At 38.6% G+C, this 27,454-nt stretch overlaps 2 protein-coding genes across 5 annotated transcripts in view; both read right to left on the reverse strand.

Annotated features, from left to right (window-relative positions):
* Positions 1 to 27,454, reverse strand: part of atm (ATM serine/threonine kinase) — a 537,450-nt gene that overhangs the window by 96,973 nt on the left and 413,023 nt on the right. The window lies entirely within an intron of this gene.
* The window catches only part of dscamb (Down syndrome cell adhesion molecule b), a 268,823-nt gene that overhangs the window by 83,450 nt on the left and 157,919 nt on the right, over positions 1 to 27,454 (reverse strand). For 2 of the 4 annotated variants that reach the window (XM_073924331.1, XM_009291474.5), the window contains exons 4-8: positions 26,346 to 26,492; positions 22,917 to 23,195; positions 16,825 to 17,100; positions 12,730 to 13,026; positions 5,156 to 5,428 (exon numbers count right to left, since the gene is read on the reverse strand). In XM_073924331.1, coding sequence (XP_073780432.1) covers positions 5,156 to 5,428; positions 12,730 to 13,026; positions 16,825 to 17,100; positions 22,917 to 23,195; positions 26,346 to 26,492 — 1,272 coding nt within the window. Of the gene's footprint in view, positions 1 to 5,155; positions 5,429 to 8,761; positions 13,027 to 16,824; positions 17,101 to 22,916; positions 23,196 to 26,345; positions 26,493 to 27,454 lie in introns of all 4 variants that reach the window. The other 2 variants (XM_073924332.1, XR_012391241.1) reach the window with 2 other exon arrangements.

Raw genomic sequence — 27,454 nt, forward strand, 5'->3', positions numbered from 1 at the left:
ACAAAGCAGCAGTTATTTCAAACGGCGTCGGTATATGATACGGCAGTAATAACCACTTTGAACTCTCACCTACTGTACTACTGTATTTGTTCATTTTAGTTAACGTTAAAATACAGTAGATCATTGTTAGTTCATGTTAACTCATGGTGCATTAACTAATGTTAACAAGCATGGACTTGGATGTTAATAATGCATTAGTAAATGTTCAATTATGATTAATAAATGCTGTACATGTGTTGTTCATGATTAGTTCATGTTAGTAATTTTATTAACTAATGGACCTTATTGTAAAGTGTTACCAATATTTGTCTGAATTTTCATCAGTTCATACTAGATATCCAAGTATCCGCTTTTAAATCAGTCACAGGCAGACAGAGAGGGAGCGAGAAAGATCTTGTCTCTGTGAGTGAATGACACAGGTATATCTAATAGCTCATAGTAACATGTCAGCTGCATTTTGCAAATACTTTTTAGCATATTTGTGAGTCAGTTGATCAACATCGGCTCAAAAGCCCGACCCCTTCTATGTTTACAAATAAAAGCACAGCCGTTTAGAGGTCATTTCTGGTTAATGATCTCAGAATTTACTGGTGTTTTGGAATAGATGGAATAGAATTCCTGAACATTCTTGCTTGTGTGAAGAGCTTTTTTTATTTACCAGTAAAGTCGTTCTGGTAATTTCCCGGTAATTTTCCGGATATTTACTGGTATCCATGTGTGAAAGGGGCTATTGACAGCATAACATAGGGCCAGACGGAATCTGCGGACGAATTTTGGTAAACATCTGTGGATTTCTGCGGAATTATTTTGGAAGTATTATAACTAAAACCTTAATAAATAGTAATACCTTTTAACTTTTATCTAATGCTTAAATTGCAACTCTAATTAGATTCACATTATTTGGTAAACGGAGCAAGTCTCTCATATGATATATCTACTAAAAGACTGAAAATATTACTCTACAAACTGCATTGCACATAAATCAGATGAACATTTTCATTCATTGATTCATTTTCTTGTCGGCTTAGTCCCTTTATTAATCTGGGGTCGCCACAGCGGAATGAACCGCCAACTTATCCAGCAAGTTTTTACACAGCGGATGCCCTTCCAGCCGCAACCCATCTCTGGGAAACATCCACACACACACTCATACACTACGGACAATTTAGCCGCATGTCTTTGGACTGTGGGGGAAAACGGAGCATCCGGAGGAAACCCACACGAACGCAGGGAGAACATGCAAACTCCACACAGAAATGCCAACTGAGCCGAGGATCGAACCAGCGACCTTCTTGCTGTGAGGCGAACGTGCTACCCACTGTGCCACTGCGTCGCCTGAACATTTTCATATTAGTCAATAATATTACTGTAATTTAATAAAAAAATTAAATAAATATAGATTTACACACATTTACTCAAGTATATAAACAGAATTAATGATGGGCTAAAAATCTGCAGAAATCTGCGAAATTCTGCGCGCGCAGATTCCGTGTGGGCCTACATATAACATATCACATAACAGTAGATATTTTTTGCAAAATTTCAGTCCAACACTACATTATAGGTCCTTCCCACTAAAATCAAATACAGATTTAATGCAACGCGGTTCAATGAGGAAACGCCACATTTAAAAGAAATGACTCTTGTCTTGACAAAAGACTCATACAATATGGCCTGGTGGACAGAACATATGTGATCACACATGTACAATTAGCTGCGATTTGCAATAATAAGGCTCCAGTCGGCCTTCATAACAAGCCATTACAGCTCTGAATCTAGAGATTTCACCGAGGAGGAAGCATAATGTGAACTAATGAGGGAGAAACAGAGCAAAGAAAGACAAAATAAAGACGACCATAAAAGGGCTCTTTCGTCTCCCAGTAAATTCGGCATAATGCGTTCCCCGGGGACTTCGCAAGCATGGTGCTAGTCAGCCTGTCGCGTTTGAGAATCAATGAGTTAAAATAACATTGAAATAAAGCAGCACTTCAGTGCTTATTTAATTCACAACAAAATGGGGATAATGGACTCCGGGGAATCCCTTTGCACGCTTCAGAATTTTAAGCATGAATGGAGCAAATTAGCTAACTCAATCACACAGCATTCCCCCCCTGTCTTTATGACTCTGAACTCGCAAAAACAGATGCTAGATTGGTTATTACATAATAACAGGAATGAATACTTGCCGTTTTACTAGTGCCTTTTACAACTTTGGTATAATAGAAATGCCTGAATTATTCTAATTAGTGCTATACCTGTACTTTAAGGTTAAGTTTTTAGGTCAAGTTTAATTGGGTAATTAATAAGTGAGATCAATTTTGTCCAGTGTTTTGACATGTAAAGTTTTGTAAACATATTTGTATTATTACACGCACTGCTTATACAGAATCTCACATTAATTAAGACATATTTAAATTTCCATAATAGTAATAGATTAGCGTAGGAAACAGATAATTACTAACAAAGAGCTCCTGTTGACTTATATTAAAGTGTCTTAATTATAAATATTCATCTGTCAGACCCCAGGAGCGCATGCATATTCTTGTTTTTATTTTAATTAAACACATTGATGATTAATTATACACCTTCCCCTTAAAGTGTTAGTTCATCCAAAAATAAACAGTGTTATTAATTACTCAGTCATGTTGTTCCAAACCTGTAAGACCTCCGTTCATCTTCAAAATACAAATTTAAATATTTTAGATTAGATATGACAGCTCCCTCGTCACAAACATATTGTCGTAGCTTGATCATTTTTCGATTGAACCACTAAAGGCAACCCAGGCTCATTCTAAAAGCGTAGTCCTGTGGACATTTCTGGAGGCAGCGAAATATGTCCCGGGAGATACGTATTTTTGCAGTTTTTGTTTTCGTGAATCCGCGAGAGGCTGCTTTGTGCGCTTTTTCGCATCTCAAATGCCTCTCGAGTGCCGTTTGCGCCCGCGCTGTTCTCGCGTGAACCCTCCGGAGGCTGCTGTCAGCTGACTGAATGATTGATGGGACGACCGGCCAATCAACCGACCCACCCTATTCCTTCCCTAAACCCAACCGATTGACCTGCCCACCCGCTTACTTTGCAAAACCCAGCTGACGGTTTACAAAAGCCGTCCAGAAAAAGAAAACCCCTCGTCTGGTTTTTACCACGTTTAAAGATTTTACTACATTTTCACCCTGTTGTTCACTCGTTCATTTTATGTTTTGGATTCTGTTTTTGTCTTATCTGCCTTCTGGAACCACTCTTACCCAGATTCGAACCCGGCCGTCGTCGTGGTCAACTCCCTCCCTGCGTCTCAAGTCCGCCGACGTACACGACGAGCTAACTGGACAAACTGGTAGGCATGGCAAAGCCCTCCACAAGGAGGTAAGCAGTCAGCCGGTAAGCGCCAAAAGGAACGGCCTCATACCACCCAGTAGTGTTCGCTCCGGCTACGTTATTCATGGTCTCCAGAATCGTCCGCGGGACTATGTTTTAAGAATGAGCCTGTGTTAACTAAAGGCATATGTTTATTTTTTTCACTTGTACAAAATCCTTCCATGTAAACGATTCTTTTAGGTATTCTTCAGTGCCTGGTTATTTGAAAGTCCTAAAATATTTTAACTCAACCTTCCTGTTGTGTTTGGGTCAAATCTGACCGATTTACAACTTAAATCACTCATGAATGTTGTTTTGTTCATCTAATTGCCTCAAGGTCTATTGATGTCCTCCACATTGTGCATTTGAACATATAAAAAGTGATGATCATCTCTTTTATTGAATTTTGAGTGTTTTTATCAACCTTGTTACACCTGTGGTGTTCCCGCTTAAAAGTGACCGCCATAGGAAATGAATGGGTATCCAGGCTATATTTATTCATTAGACACAAAACATCCCCTCACTCACTCATCCACCCATCCACTCACCCACTCACTCACTCACCCACTCACTCACTCACTCACTCACTCACTCACTCACTCACTCACTCACTCACTCACTCACTCAAGACTGAACAATGTCTTTTGCAAGTAGACATCTCCTTTACGCGCTTATGTGCTGATCCTACAGCCTGATCACACAAGGAAACATAACTATTTTAAGTTTTCTCAGTTTATTTTATTTATTTATTTTTTTAATTTATATGGATCAGCTACTAAACCAATAAGTTATGTGTATAAGTATAAGTGTTGGACTCTCCAATGTGAATCCACTTCCTGATAAAACAGTGTATCATATCTTCACACAGATTAGACAGGTGTCTGTTTTGTGAATCTATCTATGTGTTTTTCTTTCTCTTTCTTTCTTTCTTTCTTTCTTTCTTTCTTTCTTTCTTTCTTTCTTTCTTTCTTTCTTTCTTTCTTTCTTTCTTTCTTTCTTTCTTTCTTTCCTTTCTGCCAATCTTCGTTCAGCCAATCTCTGAATCTAGCAGGAGCACTTTTAGCTTAGCTTAGCAACAATTATTTTATTATATTAGACCATTACTATTTCGGTCAAAAATGACCAAAGCATAACTAGTGCTAGTTCTGTGTTCATGCTTACTGTCTATACCCTTAGTCACTATTCCCTATATTAGTACACTAATCCAGTACAACTGAAGGACTGTAATCTCGATCACTCAGAGCACAAGAAAGGATAGCATTTTGTTTGTGCTTTGCTGGATGATAAATCATTCAGATGGATAAAAATTTCAATTTCTTTGGTCAGATAGTTATTTTAGTTAGCTTTTTTTTAGTAATGAAACAAAAAGTTTTGATTTCTGTCATCTGCTGTTCATTTTGTAATATATTTTCAGCACCTTTTTTTCATTTTTCACTGCAGTTATTTTAAGTCTAAACCTATAAATTCATGTTAAACACTACTTTGAGACATGGTTCACAGCTAAAGAATGTTGAATAAAAATTTGGTGGAGAAATATGTTTTTTTTTTAAACAGACCGGGCAATTTTGACTGGGAACACTAAAGTAAGGGGCAGGATGTAAACCTGTCAGGAGGGTTAAGGATGAAAAAAGGACAGCTTAAAGCTAGGAGCTTATAATATCTGAGCTATGACTGATCAAATAGCCTGTCAATTTAATTCTGATATTACTACTCATACTAGTGAAAATAGCTTTAAGAAAATTTAAATGACACGTTTATTACCCAAATAATAAAATAAGCTGACATCTGTCCACACAGCTGTACCTTTTACTGTCACATGGACACTCCTGTGAATTTGTTTCTCTGGATCCACCAACACGTAGCATGTATACTCTCCCTCGTCTGAGTTTTGCACATTGGACAGCTTGAGTGTGCCGTTGTTCTCGAAGGCACGTTGGCGATGGTTGAATGGGAGCAGATTGGAATCCTTATACCACTTAATAGAGTAGTACGGGTAACCAATGATGCGACAGTGTATGTACGTGTCCCTCCCAGCGATGGCAGTGACATTTTTCATTGGTCGAATACTGGCAGGACCTATTTTGAGAAAGAAACATGAGTAAACAGAGCCTCTGGAAGTCAGATGATAGGCTTATGTAGTATGTGTTAATAACTATTAGTTACATATTTTAGAAAAAAACATACTAAATAACTAACAAATATTCCTAACTTTGGCAAGTAAAATAACATTTGACGTAAATGAGCACAATGCATCAACAACCAATGAGAGTGAAGGCATTTTACATACGCTTACTGTTAACAAACAAATATGCATTCCTTCAAACCAAGAAAGTCTACCATACCTGGATACAGATACTCTCTAAATACACAATACCCTATTTTTCAGAAATAGTAAGATGCTATTTGTGCTGTTCTCAGATAGCATTAAAAGTTATTTACAGTTTGTGCAAATAATTGGTTATATTGTTTGTGCTTAAAACTCAATTAATTGCCCTCCCCGTTCATTTATATAGAGCTTTTCTGGGTATTTAAAACATTACATGCATTCAGATGAGAAATCTTCTTCAACAGCCACCAATGTGCAGCATTCACCTATGGAGTTACCATTGGGCTTGAGTGGACTACAGCACAATGAGCACCAGCCAGTAAGATGTTATTAATCCCTTGTTATCCCAGTCAGTATCTATTAGCTGCATCTCCATTGTTGGACCAGTGTTAGCTGGGGTTCTAAACAGGCCAGCCAGGGTTAATATCCACAGACTGTGTTCTTCGTGACCTCAAAAATTATAGGTTTTTAAACATGATGCAGTGTTCCATGCAGTGTGTAACAGCACTAAGTGACTACAAATTTCCAGTTGAGGTTTAAATCTGAAAGTGCACCATGTTGAAAACTACTGATTCTGAGTCGAAAAAATGAATCATGTTGGGTTCGATTCAATCTTGAACGCGTCAACATCAAAATGGTACATCGCCAAATATGTAGTGCCGGATCCGGTAAAACCTAAATGTATCTTTCCCTTCAGACAATAGCGGAGCTCAGGGAATCATGGGACTAATCATGATGCAAAGCTGTCGATCACTAACAAATGGAGATTCGATTGCGGGTAATAAAGGGTTAAAGTTCATTTTCACAACAATACCACAGTATAGCCAACCATGTGCTGAGCTTGTTCTTATTATTTTTCTGATTTTTGATACAATAACCTACACTGCAACGCGGGACTCATCTGCCATTTGTAATTAAAGGAAGGAGCAGCAGAGACTATTATGCATGAGACTTTGTCAAACTAACTGATACAGTTCATATGGACCAGTTTCTTCTTCCTCCGTATTATAACTTGTAAGTGTCATTAAAATTGTTGCCTCGTTTTGTTTAGTTTGCAAAATATGTATTTAATTGTATGGTCTAACTTGTAATCACTCCATGCGGCTTGTAATCGCTTATCTATTATAGATCAGTGCTTGTACTGTGACTCTCAGGTAAATCTTCATGTTGCTACTCATATTGTGTCCAAAACCACATAGAAAACGTGACGCGTGCTTCTTTCTTTTACGATTTAAATGCGTTTCTGATCTCATGATCATCAGCTGTTTGCCCTTGCTATGGCCACCATCAGCTGTTCCTCACACATGCGGCACAGTCAATTTTCAAAATAGTTCCAACTGTTGCCACTGTGTGGATTAATACTGAATGTGCGTCGTTGTTATTACTTTGGGTTAAGTTTAAGAATAGAGTATATGGTGGTGTTTAACTGCGTTACTTGAATGCATTCCTGCATTGGGCTCTCACTTACTCTCTGCTACTTCTCTCACGCTGAACCCAGTCGACCAATCACAACAGAATGGGTCATCGGACCAATCACAGCAGAATAGCCTCACATAAAGGAGGGGTTGAAAATGAATCGCTGAACAAATCGTATGGGAGTGGTTGGGATAATCGGGTAAAGATAAATGCATATTATAAGACAATGAATGTGTTTTTGACCTTCTATAAATCAAAATAGGGGCTCTTTAATCAATATTTCTTATAGAAGACTGATAAACGTGTTGAATTATTTCTGACCAAATGGCTACTTCAAACAGGCTACTTCATAAAAGAGCATGCATTAGGATAAAAGGTGATAAATTGTTTATAAATGTTGATAAGCCCTACTTTTCCTTCTCAAAAATTCAGCATAAAGCAGCATGTGTTCCATGCTGGTTGGAGCTAGTATAGTGCTTGTCCAGATCTTGTCTTGTTAGTGGATCAGCATTCACATTCTGTCCTCAAGCAAATCTGAGCTGGTTACTGGCCTTAGCACTACAAGTTACCAGCATCTCACAATGCTTTCTAACCCTAACCCTAAAAAAATAGCAGCAATAACTCTGCGGCTCTCATCTGGTTGCAGACTAAAGCGAGGCAGGGTTGGAACTGGTATCTGGATGGGGAGCGTTCTAAAAAACAAAGTCGTGGTTGGAAGATGTGTAGTAAAGTGTACGTGATGTGACTCTGTAGTCTACAGTATGTGTGGCTCCTAGCACCCCAGTATAGGGATGGGGCCACTCTACTGTACAATAAGAACCATCCTTCAAATGAGCTATTAAACTGTGGTCAAGGAAGTGGAGCGGGCTTTAAAATGATTGTAGGGTTGAACGCAATACTGCTTGACTTCAGTCGGTAACTCTAATAATAATAATAATAATAATTCGTTACATTTATATAGCGCTTTTCTGGGCACTCAAAGAGCTTTACACAATGGGAGGGGAATCTCCTCATCCACCACCAGTGTGCAGCAGCCACCTGGATGATGCGACGGCAGCCATTTTGCGCCAGACCGCACACCACACACCAGCTGATTGGTGGAGAGGAGACAGAGTGATGATATGCCAATCATGATATGGGGAGGGTTAGGAGGCCATGATGGACAGAGGCCAGTGGGCAGATTTGGCCAGGATGCTGGGGTTAAACCCCTACTCTTTTTCGAAGGACATCCTGGGATTTTTAACGACCACAGAGAGTCTTGACCTCGGTTTAACGTCTCATCCGAAAGACGGCGCTCACTGAGCAGTATAGAGTCCCCGTCACTATACTGGGGCATTAGGAACCACAGAGAACACAGGTTGGGTGCCCCCTGCTGGCCTCACTAACACCACTTCCAGCAGCAACCTAGCTTTCCCAAGTGGTCTCCCATCCAGGTACTGACCGGGCGCAGCCCTGCTTAGCTTCAGTGGGCGACCATGTGAGAGTTGCAGAGAGCTAGCTGCCGGCTAATGCACAGGACAGACCAAGTCATCAAAAGTAAGTAAGTAAGTAAGTAATGTAAGTATGTGTATTTATATAGCGCATTTATCATGTATGGACATACACACAAAAGATTTCACAATCATGAGAGGGTTCTCTCCACTCCACCACCAGTGTGCAGTATCCACTTATATGATGCAAAGGCAGCCACAAGACAACGACGCCAGTGCGCTCACCATACACTAGCTCTAGGTGGAGTGGAGAGACAATGATAGGGCCAACTCAGGATGGGGATGATTGGGAGGCCATGATGGGTAAGGGTCAATGGAGGGTATTTGGCCAGGACAACGAGGTTACACCTCTACTCAATATGAGAAGTGCCATGAGATTTTTAATGACCACAAAAGGTCCGGACCTCGGTTTAACGCATCATCCGCCCACTGACAGTATAGAGTCCTGTTCACTTTTATGCTGTGACCACACCAGACGCGGAACGCGTGGATAAACAGCGGTATTCACGCGTAAATAGCCACGTGAACATTTGAGCTTACTCGGTTCATTCGCGTATCAAACCCAGCTTCATTCGTGCATCAAATTCACTTCAGAACAGACACAGATTTGCGTGATGGGTAAGGCTTCTGTCTGCCCGGTGACTGTAGCTTTGTTGCTAAATGGCTAACATGGATTTTATGAAGAAAATAACAGTGTTTATGTGCTTTATGTAGGCTGAAAAACAGCGTTAATACATTTAGGGCCGTGTCTGAGTCCACTAGATCCTTTTAGAGGTGCATCCAGCTCTGTGAGCTCATAAACTTCTCCAGAAACTCTACCTGGATGACGGAGGCTTTCAGCTGTGCTTCTGACTGAGCTGAGCCCAGTTTGATGAACTTTTTGTCGGTGTCGGATGGAGAAATTCCTCCGGGACACCCACAACAGGCGATATGTCATAATCACGCCCCCTCAAGAGCAAGCTCCTGATTGGTTAACGTGGTGCAATGTCCGCTGAAGTTCAGATTTTTGAACTCGAGCGATTTGTGCGAAACGCGCGTTAAGCGCATCAAACGCGCAAAACGGTCAATTCGCGCCGCGCCATTCGCATGTATCACAGCACGTTTGCATTGACTTAACATGTAACTCACTCGCGCTTGATGCGGGTTCCGCGTCTGGTGTAAACACAGCATTACTATGGCATTGATACTCAGAAAGACCATAGGTTGAGCACCCCCTGCTGGCCTCACTAACACCCCTCCAACAGCAAGCTAGTTTTACCATGTCTCCCATCCAGCTAGTGACCAGGCTCAGCCCTGCTTAGCTTTAGTAAGTAACCGGTCTCGGGCTGCAGGGTGATATTATCTATTGACTTGGTTTTGTTAATTATTGTTCTTGAACTCTGATCATACTTATCAACCCTCCCATATTTCCAAGGATTCTCCCCATTTTACATTAGACATTTTAAACTGCTATCATAACCGTATTTTTCAAGTATTTCTAATCTTTCTATGAAAGATGGCATCTACATAAAGCTAATACCCAATATATGCATAGTTCTGCAGAATCACTTTTGCTCTATTTAGGCTTGAAAGCATTTTGGAATTAATATAGTAATGGCAGTATTCCCTTACTTTTCATTTAGGGCATTGCCCTTTTTATAAATCAGTTAATTCATGCTATGGACACACTGCATAGTGATAAAGAGACACTGTTCCCTGAGCAGCTTCTGTACACGTGATTTGAAGTGGAGTGAAAGTGTACACTTTGGGATTTGGCTATTGGTGTTAAAATAGACTAATACACAAACTTATATCTAAACATTAGGGGTGTCAAAATGAACTGTTTCTTCAGTGCACCACGATGCAGACGTGGACAATTCGGTATCGGTTCAGTAGTAATCATAACCGGTCATTATGTACTGACATCATTTATCTCATATGCGCTTTGTCGCGACGGAGGTGAGCGCAGGTATTTACAACACTCCAGGTGCCAACTACTTAAAAATGCAGAAACTGTGCACAATTTCACTGCGTGTGTGTGTTTTCTAGACATTCTTTCACTGACTTACAGCAGAAGCCCCTATTTCACTGCGAATGAGGGTATGAACGTGAACTCCATTTCGCCAGTGCGAGCCAGGGCTTTTATCGGGCTGGGCCGGACCAATCACCCGGTAGGTTGAGCAGTGAGGGCGAAATCATGTAGCGTTTCCACTGACGGGCTAGTATCCCGCAGCGCATCACGCAAACCCCGCCCCCAGAATGTCTCCCAAATCAAACGTCACACAACCCGCCCACTTCAGGGGGAATCAGGCAGATAAAGCACACCATCGCATCATCACAAAACCATTAAAATGAAGACAACCAAAACAAACAAACTACACGTTACAGTACAGCATTACATTATATGTCTATACGCACAGGCCTGTGTGTTTCCATTCATCATATTCATTTACTTAGAGACCGACTGTTGGCATCGTGTATCGAGTGGTCTCATCTCAAACGGAGGGACCCAGCACCCATCCATCAAACCACAGAAATTCTCCGTTAATAACGCGGTATGAAATGTATTTTATAACATCCTCGTTTAGATAGACGCTGTCAAACATTCAGCCCAAACGCTCTGGAGAGACTTGAAACATTTTAATTTAATTTTTACTGTCTGCTGTGTCGGTGTAAAGATTATTCTGCGTTATAGAAACATCAAGGAGGACGCAGCAAAGTCACTTGTAAATTAAAACTTTATTATTTTATGCAACAGCCTTACATTTAAAAGGGAAACATAAGGGCGATCATACTCAAAAAGACCACAGCCTAAAAGGCTAGATGTTTTTTTTCACTTATTTATTTATTTGTTTGGCGCATGTACTCGTGTGCGATCGGAAAACTAGTGTCCGCCTCTCCTTTCACTTCGCCCCGATGTCCCAACTAGCCCTCTTTGGCCCAAAGTATTCGGTGGGCCGAAAAAGGCCGGCCGCTGGCACAGAAAAAAGTCAGCGGCCAGCCTTTTGGCCCGATTAGGCCCCGAAAGTGACAGTGGAAACGGCCTTGGCTTGTTGGCTCGCCCTGGCTTGTTCGCTTTAGGCGCTTTAGTGGAAACGTGGCTACTGTGGCCCATTTTACCTGCTGGCGTGACTTTTCCTCCCCTCTCTTTTCCTCTCGGCTGTTACAACGATACTTCTGGATATAGGTCTGCATTCACGAGAATAAATTTTCCTAATAAAGTGCGATAGCGGTCGGTAACTCTGGTGTAATTTTACCAGCAGTGGGCAGTCTCATAATATCGGTCCCGAGCGTGGTTGCGTATGTGTTTGTTTGGTGCTGTCTATGTTTGTGTATGTGTGTGAATGAGAGACAGTGTGCTGCTTTGTGTCTATGTGTGTGTGGGTGTGTGTGTGTATACAAACAGCTTGTTATAGCCACCCCCCAAAATATAACACTGTGTATGGAAAGCATCGTCAATGCACCGAGATATCGAAATGAACCGAATCGATGGCATGATAATCGTAACCAAACCATGTAGTTTCACACCTCTAGTAAACATGTCTGTCTTGACATGTTTTATTTTAAACAAAACTAATTATGTTCGATTGAGCATAAACAGTTATAGATCATGTAGAACATTACAGATCAGTCCTTAAGTGTCATCCGTCATCAAATAGCTATAGCTCTTTCATTTATTTGCAACTTTTTTTCTATTATACCCAAGTGGGGTTGTGGTATCCCTTATTTTCACATCCTAATGTTTACAGATATGGCTCTAATTCATAGCGCTGTGTTCCACCTATGTCTGTCCCCAATTCTCGATTTGGCAAACTCCCTCCTAAAAACTAGCCTGACATACCCTTACAGATGGCCTGACAGTGTCCAAAGGCTGACCATCGGCTTGGTGTGTTCAAACCTCAAAGACAGGAGCTGCCTTCACATTCATTGGTTGTCTTTACATAGAATCAATGCTCATTTGCTTATTATAAATTTCATTATAATAACTATTGATTACATATCTTAATCTGCTAAGCATAGACTGCACATTGCTAATCTCAAACAACTACAATTTCCTTACAAATAAAAATTTCACATATAAATCTCCTAACAAGCCTATCATGTTTGTGTGTGATTGTGATTGTGGTGTGGTGTGGGTGTTTTTGAGGAGCTGATCTGACAAGCACCTCTTACGTTTATTCGAGCCTGATAGGAGACCGATCCGGCCGAGTTGTTGCAGGTGCAGCGGTAGACCCCCCCATCGCTGACCTGCGTGTGAGAAACATTCAGGTAGCTGAGCACGTGGCCTTCTGTGGTGATGATGCGGTCCATGCGGTGGTTGCTGTCTTTGATGACGGGGTCGTCGTCCAGGGTCCAGGTGACGGTGGGGAGGGGGGTTCCTTTCACGTGACACACCAGCGAGATGGGCTCATTCGGGCTCACAACCTTCTCGCTGAAGGCAGAGAGGATCTTTGGTGTCCCATCTGGAGGAATCAAAGACAGATTTGACTTACTGTTTTATTTTTGCTCCTGTTACATACGCTCTCAGAAATAAAGGTACAAAATCTGTCACTGGGGCGGTCACTTTTCAAAAGGTTTTTGTTTCAAAAAGTTTCTTAAAGAGCCAAGAGACACGCATTCGGTTTAAGTCTACCTCGTAATTTTTTCAAAACATGCTTCATCGAGCGCTGCGAGCAGAGCGAAGAGTGGGCGTGGTCAGCAGAGCAGGGGAAAAAGGGGAGGGAACAACTGTTGTCAGTTGGCTCACAAAATGAGACACAAACCATGAGGAGACGTATGATTTTAGAGTTTGCAAAGTTAAAATGCAAAGAAATAAACAGTAATTTAATGCCCTGCTACATATCTTATTCATAATTTCATATACATATAACCACAATTTATTTCATTATAAAGAGAACCACTATAAATCAGTTGGACTTCTTTCCTTCTGAATCCCCAGGTCTAAATGCAGACACAATGGATAGCAGTGAAGCAGGTTTCTAGCCTTGTCTAACGCAACCGTTAACCCTGCCGGTAATCTGTAGGATTTTAAACATAGGTGATCACAGCAGCATGGATATAGGCAATGTGTCTGAATGGTAACGAACTCAACTGATGAAGTCCACCATTCTCCAATTTTTGTATACAGCTCTCTAGACAAAAATGCTTGCAGCAAACCAACAGCTTTGCTGTATTGGCCCGGACAGCATCGTGGGGAAACACATGCAACAAACCATATGAATCATGGAAACAAACACATAACGTTATGACCCTTCATGAACGGCTAAATACTGCTTGCCGTATGCAGTCTCACCCAGTCATTGGGTCTTACAGCTTAGTAGGTCTGCCTTGACTTCAGAAAGCACGTGCTCTCATGAATAATTAGGAAGCAGGGTCTTCTCATAGGATAAGAAAAGTCAGCTTTGAATAATAACGAGAAACAGACGCGTCATCCCTCCACTAGCAGAAAAATGATACATCACAGATCTTCATCCAAATATTATTTTAAACCCGGAAGATGAAATTAGCTAACAAAATATCAAATAATCCAGTTTGTCTAACAATTAAAGCTGCCCGATGCTAATGTTGTCTTAACTGAGGCTCAACACACACAAATCTATAAAAAATAATAATAATAATAATTTAAGTACTCGAGGGAGTCTTGAACCTTTAAAGGCACATATTAATGCCTAAACAGTACAAATGTGTAGGCACAGGTGAGACTAGGGTACAATAGTGTACCCTAAAGGTGCTAAAGTCTACCTGTATGATACAAATATGTACCTTTTGAAAAAGTGACAGGTTTTGTATTTCTAAGAGTGTACAGCAGTATGGAATAAGCTTTACTGAATGTAACATAAAGCTCTGGATACAATTAAGAGACTACATTATTATTGGTTGTCTGGATTTGCCTTTGAGAGGTATGTGTTTTGAGTATGTTGTGTTTTAGTTTAATTTTTAATAATGGGAAAATATCTTCAAAATGTGGAAAATTATAAATTTTATATACCCATTGCCATTCAATTTCTGTCATTAAAGGTTTACAAATCTACAATCTGCTATAATTGTGCCTGAATAATTAGTCTGAACCCAGAATAAAGCCATCAAGAATTTCAAAAATGTCTGTCTCAAGAAGTTTCATTCTAACAAGCAGAACTTTCTAACAAGGTTGCAGAATATCGAGTCTTTTCAATGTGTTCTGGACATTCTTTAAGGTTTTTGTGTCCAAGGAGTTCGAAAAAAATGCAGAAAAAATGCATTTAGTTCCCAGTTGAAATAAAACCTGATACAAGACCTAAAAAACATGATTGTAAAACTGCTCCTTCATATTAACATTTTTCAATTATGAACAATAAAAAAAAAAACACTACGCTTGGCCAGACATTACTTCAATTTCTTTTCAGTCCCGTTTTCCTATAGAACTGACACTTTGCAGGAAAATAGTTGCGTTTTGAGCCTAGTGCCATTGAAGTCTTTACTCTCTGATCATTGTGGCTTTTTTAAAACATCGTTATAGATTATCAATATCCTCTTTATGCGGTTTTGTGGCAACAGGAGACAGTTGCCCCAGCAACCAAGCAGAAACAAAAAAATCTATTCAGCTGCAGGGCAGAGTAGCTTCAGTAAAGTCCAGGAAAGAGTTTTATTAGAACACACGCACAGTTACATGTATGTTCAACAAAGAAAAATAACTGTGTGCATTGATATTCAGATGTGGGTGTTGTATTAAAATGTGCTGGCAGATGAACACAAGCTTTATTAACCTAAATGAACAGCTGTTTAAAATAAAGTCTAAAGTGTGTATTATATGTACAATTTCAAGGCATTTGCAAAAAATAAATAAATAAAAAAAAAATAAAAAAAAACATGAAATCAATCAACCAACCAACCAACCAACCATTCGACCAACCATTCGACCAGTCAGTCAGTCAATGAATTCATGAATGAATTAATTAATAAATGAATGAATAAATGAATGAGTAAGTCAGTCAGTCATTGATTAAATAAATGAATGAATCAATAAATGAATCAATCAATTATTCATCCAACCAACCATTCAACCAGTCAATTGATGAATGAATAAATGAATGAATGAATGAATGAATCAGTCGGTCAGTCAGTCATTGATTAAATGAATTAATTAATTAAGTCAGTCAATCAATCAATCAATCAATCAATCAATCAATCAATCAATCAATCAATCAATCAATCAATCAATCAATCAACCAACCAACCAATCAACCATTCAAACTGTCAGTCAGTCAATGAATGAATGAATGAATTAATTAATTATTTAATTATTTAATCATTCAATTAATCATCTAACTAAATAACCATTCAACCAGTTAGACAGTCAGTCAGCCAGTCAATAAATAAATAAATGAATAATTGAATGAACGAATGAATGAATGAATTAATTAATTAACACACGCACAGTTACATGTATGTTCAACAAAGAAAAATAACTGTGTGCATTGATATTCAGATGTGGGTGTTGTATTAAAATGTGCTGGCAGATGAACACAAGCTTTATTAACCTAAATGAACAGTTGTTTAAAATAAAGTCTAAAATGTGTATTATATGTACAAAATGTGTACATATAATACATTAATACATTAATTAATTAATTAATTAATTAATCAATGAATCCATCAATCAATCAATCAATCAATCAATCAATGAATAAATGAATGAATCAGTCAGTCAGTCAGTCATTTAGTAAATTAATAAATAAATGTATCAATGAATAAATGAATCAATGATTGAATCAATCAATCAATCAATCAATCAATCAATCAATCAATCTATCTATCTATCTATCTATCTAAATATCTATCTATCTATCTATCTATCTATCTATCTATCTATCTATCTATCTATCTATCTATCTATCTATCTATCTATCTATCTATCTATCTATCTATCTATCTATCTATCTATCTATCTATCAGTAATACTGAGTTAATGTGGTTTGGTGACTGCATAAAAAACATTTAAAATAAAAATTTGAACACTTAATTTATTGATAACGTAAGCAGTTGTTTAAATGACAGGGATTTATGTCAGTTCAATTGAAATCATCTAGCTAAAATCTTTTTTATTATTATTTATTATTATTATAATTATTCACATATTATTCATACTATTCATACTATTTAGGAAAAATAAATGAAGTATATGACATGAGATTAGAATGAATATTAAATGAAGATTTTTGTTCCAGCAATGCTTGAAGCACATGACATTACGTCCCAGAACAGAACCACCAAGATGGACTCACCTTCCAAGACGACCTGAACTAAGTCTTGGGTGGACATCTTTCCATTTCGAGCAAAGCACTGATACGCTCCTCCATCGCTCTTGGCCATTCCCTCCATCACCAGGTTCTCGTTGTTAATGCCCGTGATTCGTACATTTATACCCTGATAGATCTTCTCCGCATTCCTGTACCAGGTGATGTCAAACTCGTCTGAGCCAGTCACACTACAGAACAGAGACACTTGGCTACCCACGCTGCCCCTCACCTTCCGTGGGCTCACCACTGCTTTCAGAGGCTCTGGGAAAGATAAAAACAAAAATGCACATATATTAAACCAATGCTTTAAAACACGTTTACATGTCATTCATTCATTCATGTTCTTTCAGCTTAGTCCCTTATTTATCAGGGGTCGCCACAGCGGAATGAACCGCCAACTATTCCAGTATATGTTTTACGCAGCGAATGCCCTTCCAGCCACAACCAAGTATCAGGAAACACCCATACACTCTCACATTTATACACACACTCAAACACTACAGCTAATTTAGTTCATCCAATTCCCTTATACCACGTCTTTGGACCGTGGGGGAAACCGGAGCACCCGGAGGAAACCCACGCGAATACAAGGAGAAAAGACAAATTCCGATCAAAATTCCAGCTGGCCCAGCCAGACTCGAACCAGTGACCTTCTTGCAGTGAGGCGACTGTGCCACCGAGCCACCCTGCTTACATGTCATTCTAGTGAATGAATGAACCATGAGTGAACCCCCATTACAGAGCATTTTCATAGTGGTAAAGAGGTGCACCCATTTCCCATCATCTTGCAGGGTGGGATCTTTAAATTATCTTCATGAGTGCAAGTTTATTTTGAATAAATTTACTTCAGCACATTCCAATGCAAAATATCTGACTTTTTACTCCACAACATTTCATAAAAAACTTGTTGCACATCATTTTAACCCTTTCCCCAGCGCCCCAACGAGGACGCACTGAGGCGCTGTTTTTCCACATGTCAATGTTTATGAATAGATTACACCAAAAAGGACAAGAGTAATGTTGAAAAACTCTACATCAGTTTAAAGCTACAACCCCTTAAGCACCCTTTGCAGCCTGTTGTTTTTCAATGGAAAGCTTACGAAAAAGTAGCCTTTTTGACATACAATTTGATATACAGCAAAATCCTAGGAGTAAAATTAACATCTCCTACTCGTCTCATTCCTACAAAGAGTTAAAATAACACTCTCACACAAATATAATTTGACCAAAAAATATGTTTTTTTTTTTTCTCTAATGAAGTTGTCACTCCACCCTCTTTTAATCATCATTATGGACTTTTTACATTATAACAAACTGTACGTTCACACCGAAAGCGGCGAGAGCGTCAAAGTAGCCGGAAGTCATTAACTTTCAATGAGAGTCGGCGGCGATAAGCGGCGAGAAGCAGCTTTTTTTTTTTCCTCTTTACAAAATCAGGAATCTCATGAAACAATGCAAAACAGTACTACTGTTTCAGATATTTCAGACATATGAACACATTTTATAATCAAGTGGAGCAAAGCCACACCACATGCAACTTGATCTTTCATTGTTAAATGAATTTGATAATAAATACTAGAGCTGCACGATTCTGGCTAAAATGAGAATCGCATTTTTTTGGCTTAAAATAAAGATCGAGATTCTCTCACGATGCTGTAGATGCAAAATAAAGCTTAATGTGAGATTATTGTTTTTTTCTCAAACATGTGGTAAAACAACAATATTAATATTATCTGTCGGTCTACTGGTTTCTATAAATAGCTCTATTCTACTTATAATAATTCTGATGTTGAATTATGTTTGAGATATAGGCCTATGCTTGCAATCTGAGAACATTATTAGACCATTTAATTCACTGGTAAAATCAACAGGCTAGAAAAGTCATACTGACACTGTATATATCAAATGCAGGCCCGGATTGGCTAATCGGGAGGACCGGGGTGGGCCGGTCTGTTTTTTGGCCGCGAGGGCCGGTGTCCCTAGCTGCTTGCACTCTCAGCAGTCACACTTTTTTCTTCTATTTATTTTTTTTGACCATAGCTTTACTCTTTTTAATCATTATTTTGCCGCAGTGCCGCTCTTTTTATTTATTTTCTCGCAGCCCCGTGAGAAAAATGCAACCTGCAGGTTAGCGTTAATGACGATGATGTAATGTAACTATCGACCCCAAACAGCGGCACCTTAGTGAATATAAGAATTCGAATAAAATGAACAATACACCTGCTCAATGAAAATCAAATGATTCACTACATTAATAAATCTGACATAACTTGATCAGAAATCTAAAAATAGGAGAAAAAGATTGAGCCATCAAAAGAAAGTAGTGCTGTGTCTTGAGGGTCGCAAGTCATTAATTATTTTTTACACTCCCTGTATTAGCGCCAATGTGGTCCAGTGGTAAGCACATTGCAATTCAATGACGCAGAACTGTGATCGATTCTACCTTGAAATATCTTTTTTTTAATTTTTTTTTTAGATTTTATTGTTAAGACATAAAATACTGTTAGGGCTGTTGAACATTTGAATTTCTAAAGCAGCAGTTTTCTTGAAAAAGACGTGATAGTGCCATTAGTAACTGAATTGGAATCAGTCGTGAACTGAGGTGGGCCGGTCTGGCTTGAAACTCCAGGGCTGAAAATGAGTCCCACTCCGGCCCTGATCAAATGCTTGTCGCAGTCATAACTACAAAATGAGATATGATTATTTAAATGATGTGCACACTTTGGGTTTTATTTTTACTGCTGCATGCTGCTCATACTTCGCACGCGACTCTCAAACGATCACTCTGTGCCACAAATTGAATATTATTTACAACTTTATTACCTGTTACTCACATCATATGCAGGTTTTGTTCACTAAAGTAGACAGCTGTAAAGTGCATGCCCATCACGTGCACGTCTCTCCATTGGAAAAAAATAACAAATTGCCTGCAGGTCGCACACCAGAAACGCCGCTCTGCGTGGCGCGACACTGACGCAGCACCATGCATTTTAGAACTCTAAACTTAGGTTTCTATTAGGGTAAACACACCGGCGCTTGAAGTCGGCGGCTGTCCACGGAACCTAGCTTCAAGCACTGTTGTGTTTACCCTGATAGAAACCTATGTTTAGAGTTCTAAAATGCTTAGTGCGACGATTCGCGACACTTCATGTCTCTGCCGTATGGTGTGCGCATCCGGTGCCTCAGTCAAGCTCGGCACTTTAAACTAGCACACAGCTGTCTGTAAAACTATACAACGACACAAATGATTGTGTACTCTCTGCTTGGTCTGTGTCCGAGTTGTACATGTACGACTGAATGCTTATCCTCTCACTCTTGCTCCTTCTCACAGTCTGCCTGTCTGTTGAAGACACAGAGTGGGCGAGCTCTTGGCTCCGCCTCCTTGTTACGTTGGGCGGGAAGCCGAAACTAATTTTCACGTGAAGCAACACGCCTCTAAAACAGCAAACTGTGTAAACGCCCCCAACATGACACTTTTGAACACATTATAATAAACAAATCTGAACTGTGTGTTGAACTGAGCCTAAACTGGCACACTCAGAAGAACCATAATACTAATATTAAATCATAAAAAAGGGGTAAACTATGTGCCCTTTAAAGTAAATATATCAGTTAAATGGTTTTGTTTTGTTTAGATGGGGTATTATGAAAGCAAAGATCATTAAACAAGGACAATAACCTTCATTTATTAACTTATTAACACATTATTCCCTAATTTCCCATGATTTATATACTTACAAGGTATTCAGCCACCGACAACTATAGGTGCCGCTTGAACATTTGACACAGTATACAAAAACCTCAGATCTCTTGAAAGATTTGTTTTGTTTGGATGAATCTAGAAACCTTCATGATTATGTCGATATATATTGGTGAACAAAAAATAATTTTTAGTATCATGAAAATGGCCTTCATTTAAAAGGGTTTGCATCCATTTTGCATCCTGAAATTAGGGGTTGGAAGGTTAAGGCCTCATATGACAGGAAGTAAATCAAAGTAAATCCTTTTTTTCTTTCTTGGAATATTTAATTTGGTTGTTTGCTTGCATGTCTTTAATAAATTAAACATGTAGAAATTTACTTAGAAAAGGAAAATGGCAACTCTGAACTTTGGCATATAGTTGCCGGTGGGCTTAAATGGGTTAATAAATAACCTACAATATATTAAAAGCAATAACATATGCTATATTTTTTTTTGTTTTCACAAGTTTTGAAGATGTAACGTAAGTTCCACTTATAAATAGTAGGTCACATATAGCTTCCATCATGAGCCATATTCAAAATGGCACAAGTGTTTTCAAAGTGCACTGCTAAGGGAGCGTAATTGTCAAGATCGCTAAAACTGAACTGTAAAAATAGTTTGAAAGCAAATTACACATAAGAGAGTTGACTTGATGCTTTTTTAATCATTCCAAGTTTAACTGTTGGAACGTTCTAAATGAATAGGGCATAGGGGGATAGCTGGGAATAAAACACAGCCAGGAACTTTGCTTCTAACTATAGAACACAACCGGGAACTTTGCTTCCAACTACAGCTCCAGAGGTGCAGTTGGAAACGTCCAAGTTTGCCGTGCAGTTTGCAAATGTTCCTTGGAATGATGGATTTGGGAAATGCCAAATCATCGAACTATGTTTGCAACAATGAAACTTGAGACCTTAGTCTGATAACCATGGTTTTCAGAAACGCACGCCAGGTTGAGGATTTTTCAAAATTCCGTGTAAAGTGTGGTGGTTGTTTTCGCCTCATGACATCAGCATGCACTCTGTTTAATCCTTTCTGATTGGCCAACATGATATTTTTGCATTTTCATATAGACAGAGGTTTTTTAAATCAAATCAGGGAAATCTCCATTTATAAAAACACCTGCATACATGTGGATATGGTCATAGATTCAAATGATCCAGTCAAAGTGAGTCTCCTTAATATGAAAAAATTTACATATTTTTTTCTGTTGATATTTTACACTTAAAAAAACAGCCTATCATCATTTAACCTGGAAGAGTTTTTAGTTGATTACCAGGAAATCACAGGGAATTACGTAAAATGACCATGAAAGCTACTGGCAGCCATTTTGTTTTTATGTTGTTGAAAGATTTTGCACAGATTTTCTTTTGGATGGAGCACATTTAAAACTTATAATAATACATTCAACCTTTGATACTGTCATATATACCCTACCGGTCAAAAGTTTGGGGTCGTTTTTTTTTTTTTTTTTTTTTTTTCATGTTTTTTTTTTTTTTTTAAAGAAAATTATTATGTTCATCAAGGCAACTTTATTAAATGTAAAAAAAGAAAAAGTTCAATTGGTTAATACTTATTTGTTTATAACTTATTGTATGAAGTTTAAAATGGAATTATTACTCCAATTATTATTGATTTTATTATTATTATTATTATTATTATTATTAATAATAATAATAATAATAATAATAATAGTAATAATAATAATAATAATAATAATAATAGAGTGATTTCTGAAGGATCATGTGACTGGAGTTATGAAGCTGAAAATTCATCAATAAAATCACTGGAATAAAATATTAAATTAAATGATAAACTACTTTTGAACAGTTATTTTATAGTGTAATAACATTTCACAGTTGGTACTCTATTTTTGATGAAATAAAGGCAGCCTTGGTGAGCAGGAAAACCTTATTTTAAAACATTTAAAAATCCTACTGACCCCAAACTTTTGACTAGCAGTGTAAATACTTTTTGTACTTGCTTAAAACAATTGTCAGTCCCACTTTATATTAAGTGTCCTTAACTACTATGTACTTACATAAAAAATAAATACAGGTATTTAATCAAGCATAAGTACACAGTAAATACATGTATTTACACAATAAGTACATTGTTTCAAACTTTTAATTCCTGTGTAAGTACATATTAGTTAAGGTCACTTAATATAAAGTGGGACCTAATTGTCATATCTGTCAATAAGATTTGACCGAAAAACTAAACGTTTTTGTGAAATAAACTTCGTACTATACTTAGCTTTGATATTGTGCAAAAAACAATACAAGTAGATCTCAAAAATGAGATTTTAAATAAAAAAATTGTAAAAGATAACTTACGTTTGACAACCAGCCGTCCGACCACTTTGGCATTTCCGAAGCTGTTCCACACCTCACACACATAACTGCCTGCATCGCTGGGTCGTGTGGCCTCGATGAGGAGGCCTGATACACTCTGATGGTACCGGCTATCTGATTCCAATGGACTGTTGTCTCTCAGCCAGCGATACCTGGGCGGAGGGTGACCAGATGCTTTACATGGGAGCTCCACCCGATGACCCACCATAACCTCCTTCCGTTCAAACCCATCCAGAATCACCGGAGCAGAATCCACAGGTTCTGAAAGAAAGTATGAATATTATATTATATTATATTATATTATATTATATTATATTATATTATATTATATTATATTATATATTTTTTCCTACTATGGAAGCCAATGGTTTCTAACAATCTTCAAAATTGATTCTTTTTCAACATTATTTCATTAATTTTTTTTTTCGTCTTAGTCCTTTTATTAATCCAGGGTCGCCACAACGGAATGAACCGCCAACCTATCCAACACGTTTTTACGCAGCGGATGCTCTTCCAGCCGCAACCCATCTCTAGGAAAAACATTAATTAATTCATTTTTCTTCGGTTTAGTCCCTTTATTTATCAGGGATCACCACAGTGGAATGACCCGCCAACTTATCCATCATATTTTACTGTTAAAAATATGGCAGAAACCATAAAATTCCAAAAATAGTACAGTAAACTACTATTATAATGTTAAGCACAAATATTTTGAAGTACTAACATCTACACTTTGTACACAATTACTAAAATACGACCATAAGCGTGTCTGATGAGAAAGTCATATGACATTACAAACAATATTCCCACAAGGAGAGACACATACTAAAATATTTAACATATAACATATTTAAATTTAATAATTTAACATTTTGATAATGGCCAATCTGTCCGAAAACTGCACAAAAAATTAAGTTAGGATAAAGCGAAATGAACCAAACTGCTTTTTTGTTGACATTAGAGTAGTGACCTGCACTTTTTATGTTGCTTGGCAACCACTTTATCAATGGTCTTAGTGCTGGAATGCATGACATCAGGTGTTTTTTCGCACAGAAGTTGACTTTTTCAGCTGTGGGCATACATCGCTCTCTGACAAAAATGCAAAATGCAACGGTGTGTTTCCAATGGCACAATGGGAGCACATCAGAGCAAGTGTTTTCAGTTCATTCATATGGAAGATTTGCATTAGCGCTTACGTAATGCATTAAGTTCAACTTCCATATGAAGCAAAACAGAGAACACGAGTAGGGTCTGTCTGCGGACTGCAAGACAGGGGCGTAACAAGAAGAGGCGTAATTTGTAGTAGAGGTGTAACTTGAAGTTATAGAGATCCACATGTCAGAGCTATGTTGTCAGCAGGATGGCACTGTACATCAGTTATTAACGTCTACACCTACTCCACACCTAAACCCAACCATCACAGTTATTAACGTCTACACCAAACCCAAACCATCACAGTTATTAACGTCTACACCTTCCCCAACCCTAAACCCAACCATCACAGTTATTAACGTCTACACCAAATCCAAACCTAAACCCAAGCATAATCGCTATGAACGTCTACCCCTACTCCACACCTAAACCCAACCATCACAGTTATTAACGTCTACACCTTCCCCTAACTTAAAGCCAACCATCAAAGTTATTAATGTCTACACCAACCCCGAACCTTAACCCACTTATCATAATTATTAACGTTTACGAATACTCCACACCTAAACCCAACCATCACAGTTATTAATGTCTACACCAAACCCAAACCTAAATCCAACCATCACAGTTATTAATGTCTACACCAAACCCAAACCTAAATCCAACCATTACAGTTATTAACGTCTACAACAAACCCAAACCTAAACCTAACCATCACAGTTATTAATGTCTACACCTTCCCCAAACCTAAACCCAACCATCACAGTTATTAACGTCTACACCAAGCCCAAACCTAAACCTAACTATCATCACTATTAATGTTTACACCTTCCCCAAACCTAAACCCAACCATCACAGTGATTAATGTCTACACAAACCCAAACCTAAACCAAAGCATGATCGCTATTAACGTCTACACCTTTTCCAAACCGAAACCCAACCATCACAGTTATTAACGTCTACACCAAACCCAAACCTAAATCCAACCATCACAGTTATTAACGTCTACACCAAATCCAAACCTAAATCCAACCATCACAGTTATTAACGTCTACACCTTCCCCAACTCTAAACCCAACCATCACAGTTATTAACGTCTACACCAAACCCAAACCTAAACCTAACCATCACAGTTATTAACGTCTACACCAAACCCAAACTTAAACTTAACCATCATCAATATAAACGTCTACACCGTCCCCAAAGCTAAACCCAACCATCACAGTTATTAACGTCAATACCTACCACAACTCTAAACAAAACCATCACAGTTATTAACGTCTAGACCTTCCCCAAACCTAAACCCAACCATCACAGTTATTAACGTCTACACCAAACCCAAATCTAAACCCAACCATCACAGTTATTAATGTCTACACCTTCCCCAAACCTAAACCCAACCATCCCAGTTAATAACGTCTAGACCTTCCCCAAACCTAAACCCAACCATCACAGTTATTAACGTCTACACCAAACCCAAATCTAAACCCAACCATCACAGTTATTAATGTCTACACCTTCCCCAAACCTAAACCCAACCATCACAGTTAATAACGTCTAGACCTTCCCCAAACCTAAACCCAACCATCACAGTTATTATCGTCCACACTTACCCCAACCCTAAACCCAACAATCACAGTTATTAACATCTACACCTTCCCCAAATCTAAACCCAACTATTACAGTTATCAACGAACAGCCGTGAGTTGTGGAGGCTTTCATACTTGACGTGCTCGACATTGTGTTGTTACTTGTAACCACAGAGGGTGACCCTGAGCAGGCTAACTGTCATGACAAAACAGACAAAGAAGTCAGTGAGTGGCGTTGCTAAATGAATGATTATAATTATATATTAATTGGATTGGTTGTGGCAAATTTTGGAGAAAGCCCATGAAAACATTTGATGAAAATGTTCTCTGGTAAGTATTTCTGCCATCTTGCCAACAGCATCTCGTTGTGACATCTCGCATGATTCAATGGGATCTCGATAACTACAAGTTACGCCCCTTGATCTTACGCCCCTGTCTTACAGTCTGCAGACAGATACACTGACGACATAAAGACATTAGGGTGCGTAGTATATGTTTATAAATCCTTTTTTACTCTGTTTCAAGGGCCAATGGAAAGGAGTATGAAATAGAATTGGGATTGGGTCTTACTGTGAACCAGATTACAGATTTTTACTGTACCATTTTTACTGTTTTTATCATTGAAATCAGAAGGTTTATGAGAAGTGACACCAACACAAAGGCCGCTCACCTGATAAAAGCAGTCGGGCACTGTTACTCTGTCTGGTCTCCCCTGTGTATCGGTGCCGCGTGGTACAGCGATAAATATTCACCGCATCCTCCGACTGCACATCCAGAATATACAAGGCCCCCGTGGATGTAATAAGATATCTTGATCCTGAAAAGAAAACAACATGGTATCGTGCTTAGATTCGCTAACCCCAATTAAAGGCATAAAACATTCTGCGTTGTTATTTGACTCTATATTCCATCAAAAGCAAATGTATGTAAAACATTTATTGCCTTCATAAGATAAAAGAATCCGCACGTGATGTCTCTTTGAAGCCAGCGCTGGCAGACCTGAGGGAGCGGAGTATTGAACTATTGGACGTGACTGTTTTGCAACTGAGCCAATCACTCAGTCAGTCGCCCAGAGCTCGAAACAGAAAAAAAAAAAAGCCTTCAACAACTGCAGCCATTCTTACAGTTCACACCGACACAGCCAGGGAAACGGCACAATTATGATGGTTAGTTCTTGAAATCTCATTCATTTATTTTCAGGATAATATTGCTTACAGTCAAATGACTGTATAAATGGACACAAATTACTGTGATGTTGATGCATACGAGATGAGAAATGGATCTTGTGGTGCACAGAGGTTGAAAAGAGAGAGAGAGAGACAGACAGAAAAGGAGAAATAGAGAGTCTGCAGCTATAGCAAGCATTGACCTAGTTAGAAATGAGAGTCCAGGATTTGATACCCTAGAGGGGGTTATAGCTCCTAGTTTACATGCAGTCGTCTGAGACCTGCTACCAGCAGTGCAAATGGAAAACTGGGAAATGCATCTGCGCGCTGTTGTCTTGAAAAGGTTAAAATTAGAATGGAGAGAGAAAAAAAAGGGAAATTCAAGCAGAATTCTTAGATTAGCTGAGCTGTGTTTTTGGAATTTGAGGATGGCATCATTTCACAGCTATTTCATGGTGTGTTTTGTAAGTGGGCCCTGTTTCAGTACGAAATGATTATGATTTTATATGTGAAAGCTTACACCCTTTCAAACTCAGAGACAACGTTTGGATCTGGTATATAGAATAGAATAGAATAGAATAGAATAGAATAGAATAGAATAGAATAGAATAGA

The sequence above is a fragment of the Danio rerio genome, chromosome 15 (genome assembly GCF_049306965.1).
Source record: "Danio rerio strain Tuebingen ecotype United States chromosome 15, GRCz12tu, whole genome shotgun sequence".
NCBI lineage: Eukaryota > Metazoa > Chordata > Actinopteri > Cypriniformes > Danionidae > Danio > Danio rerio.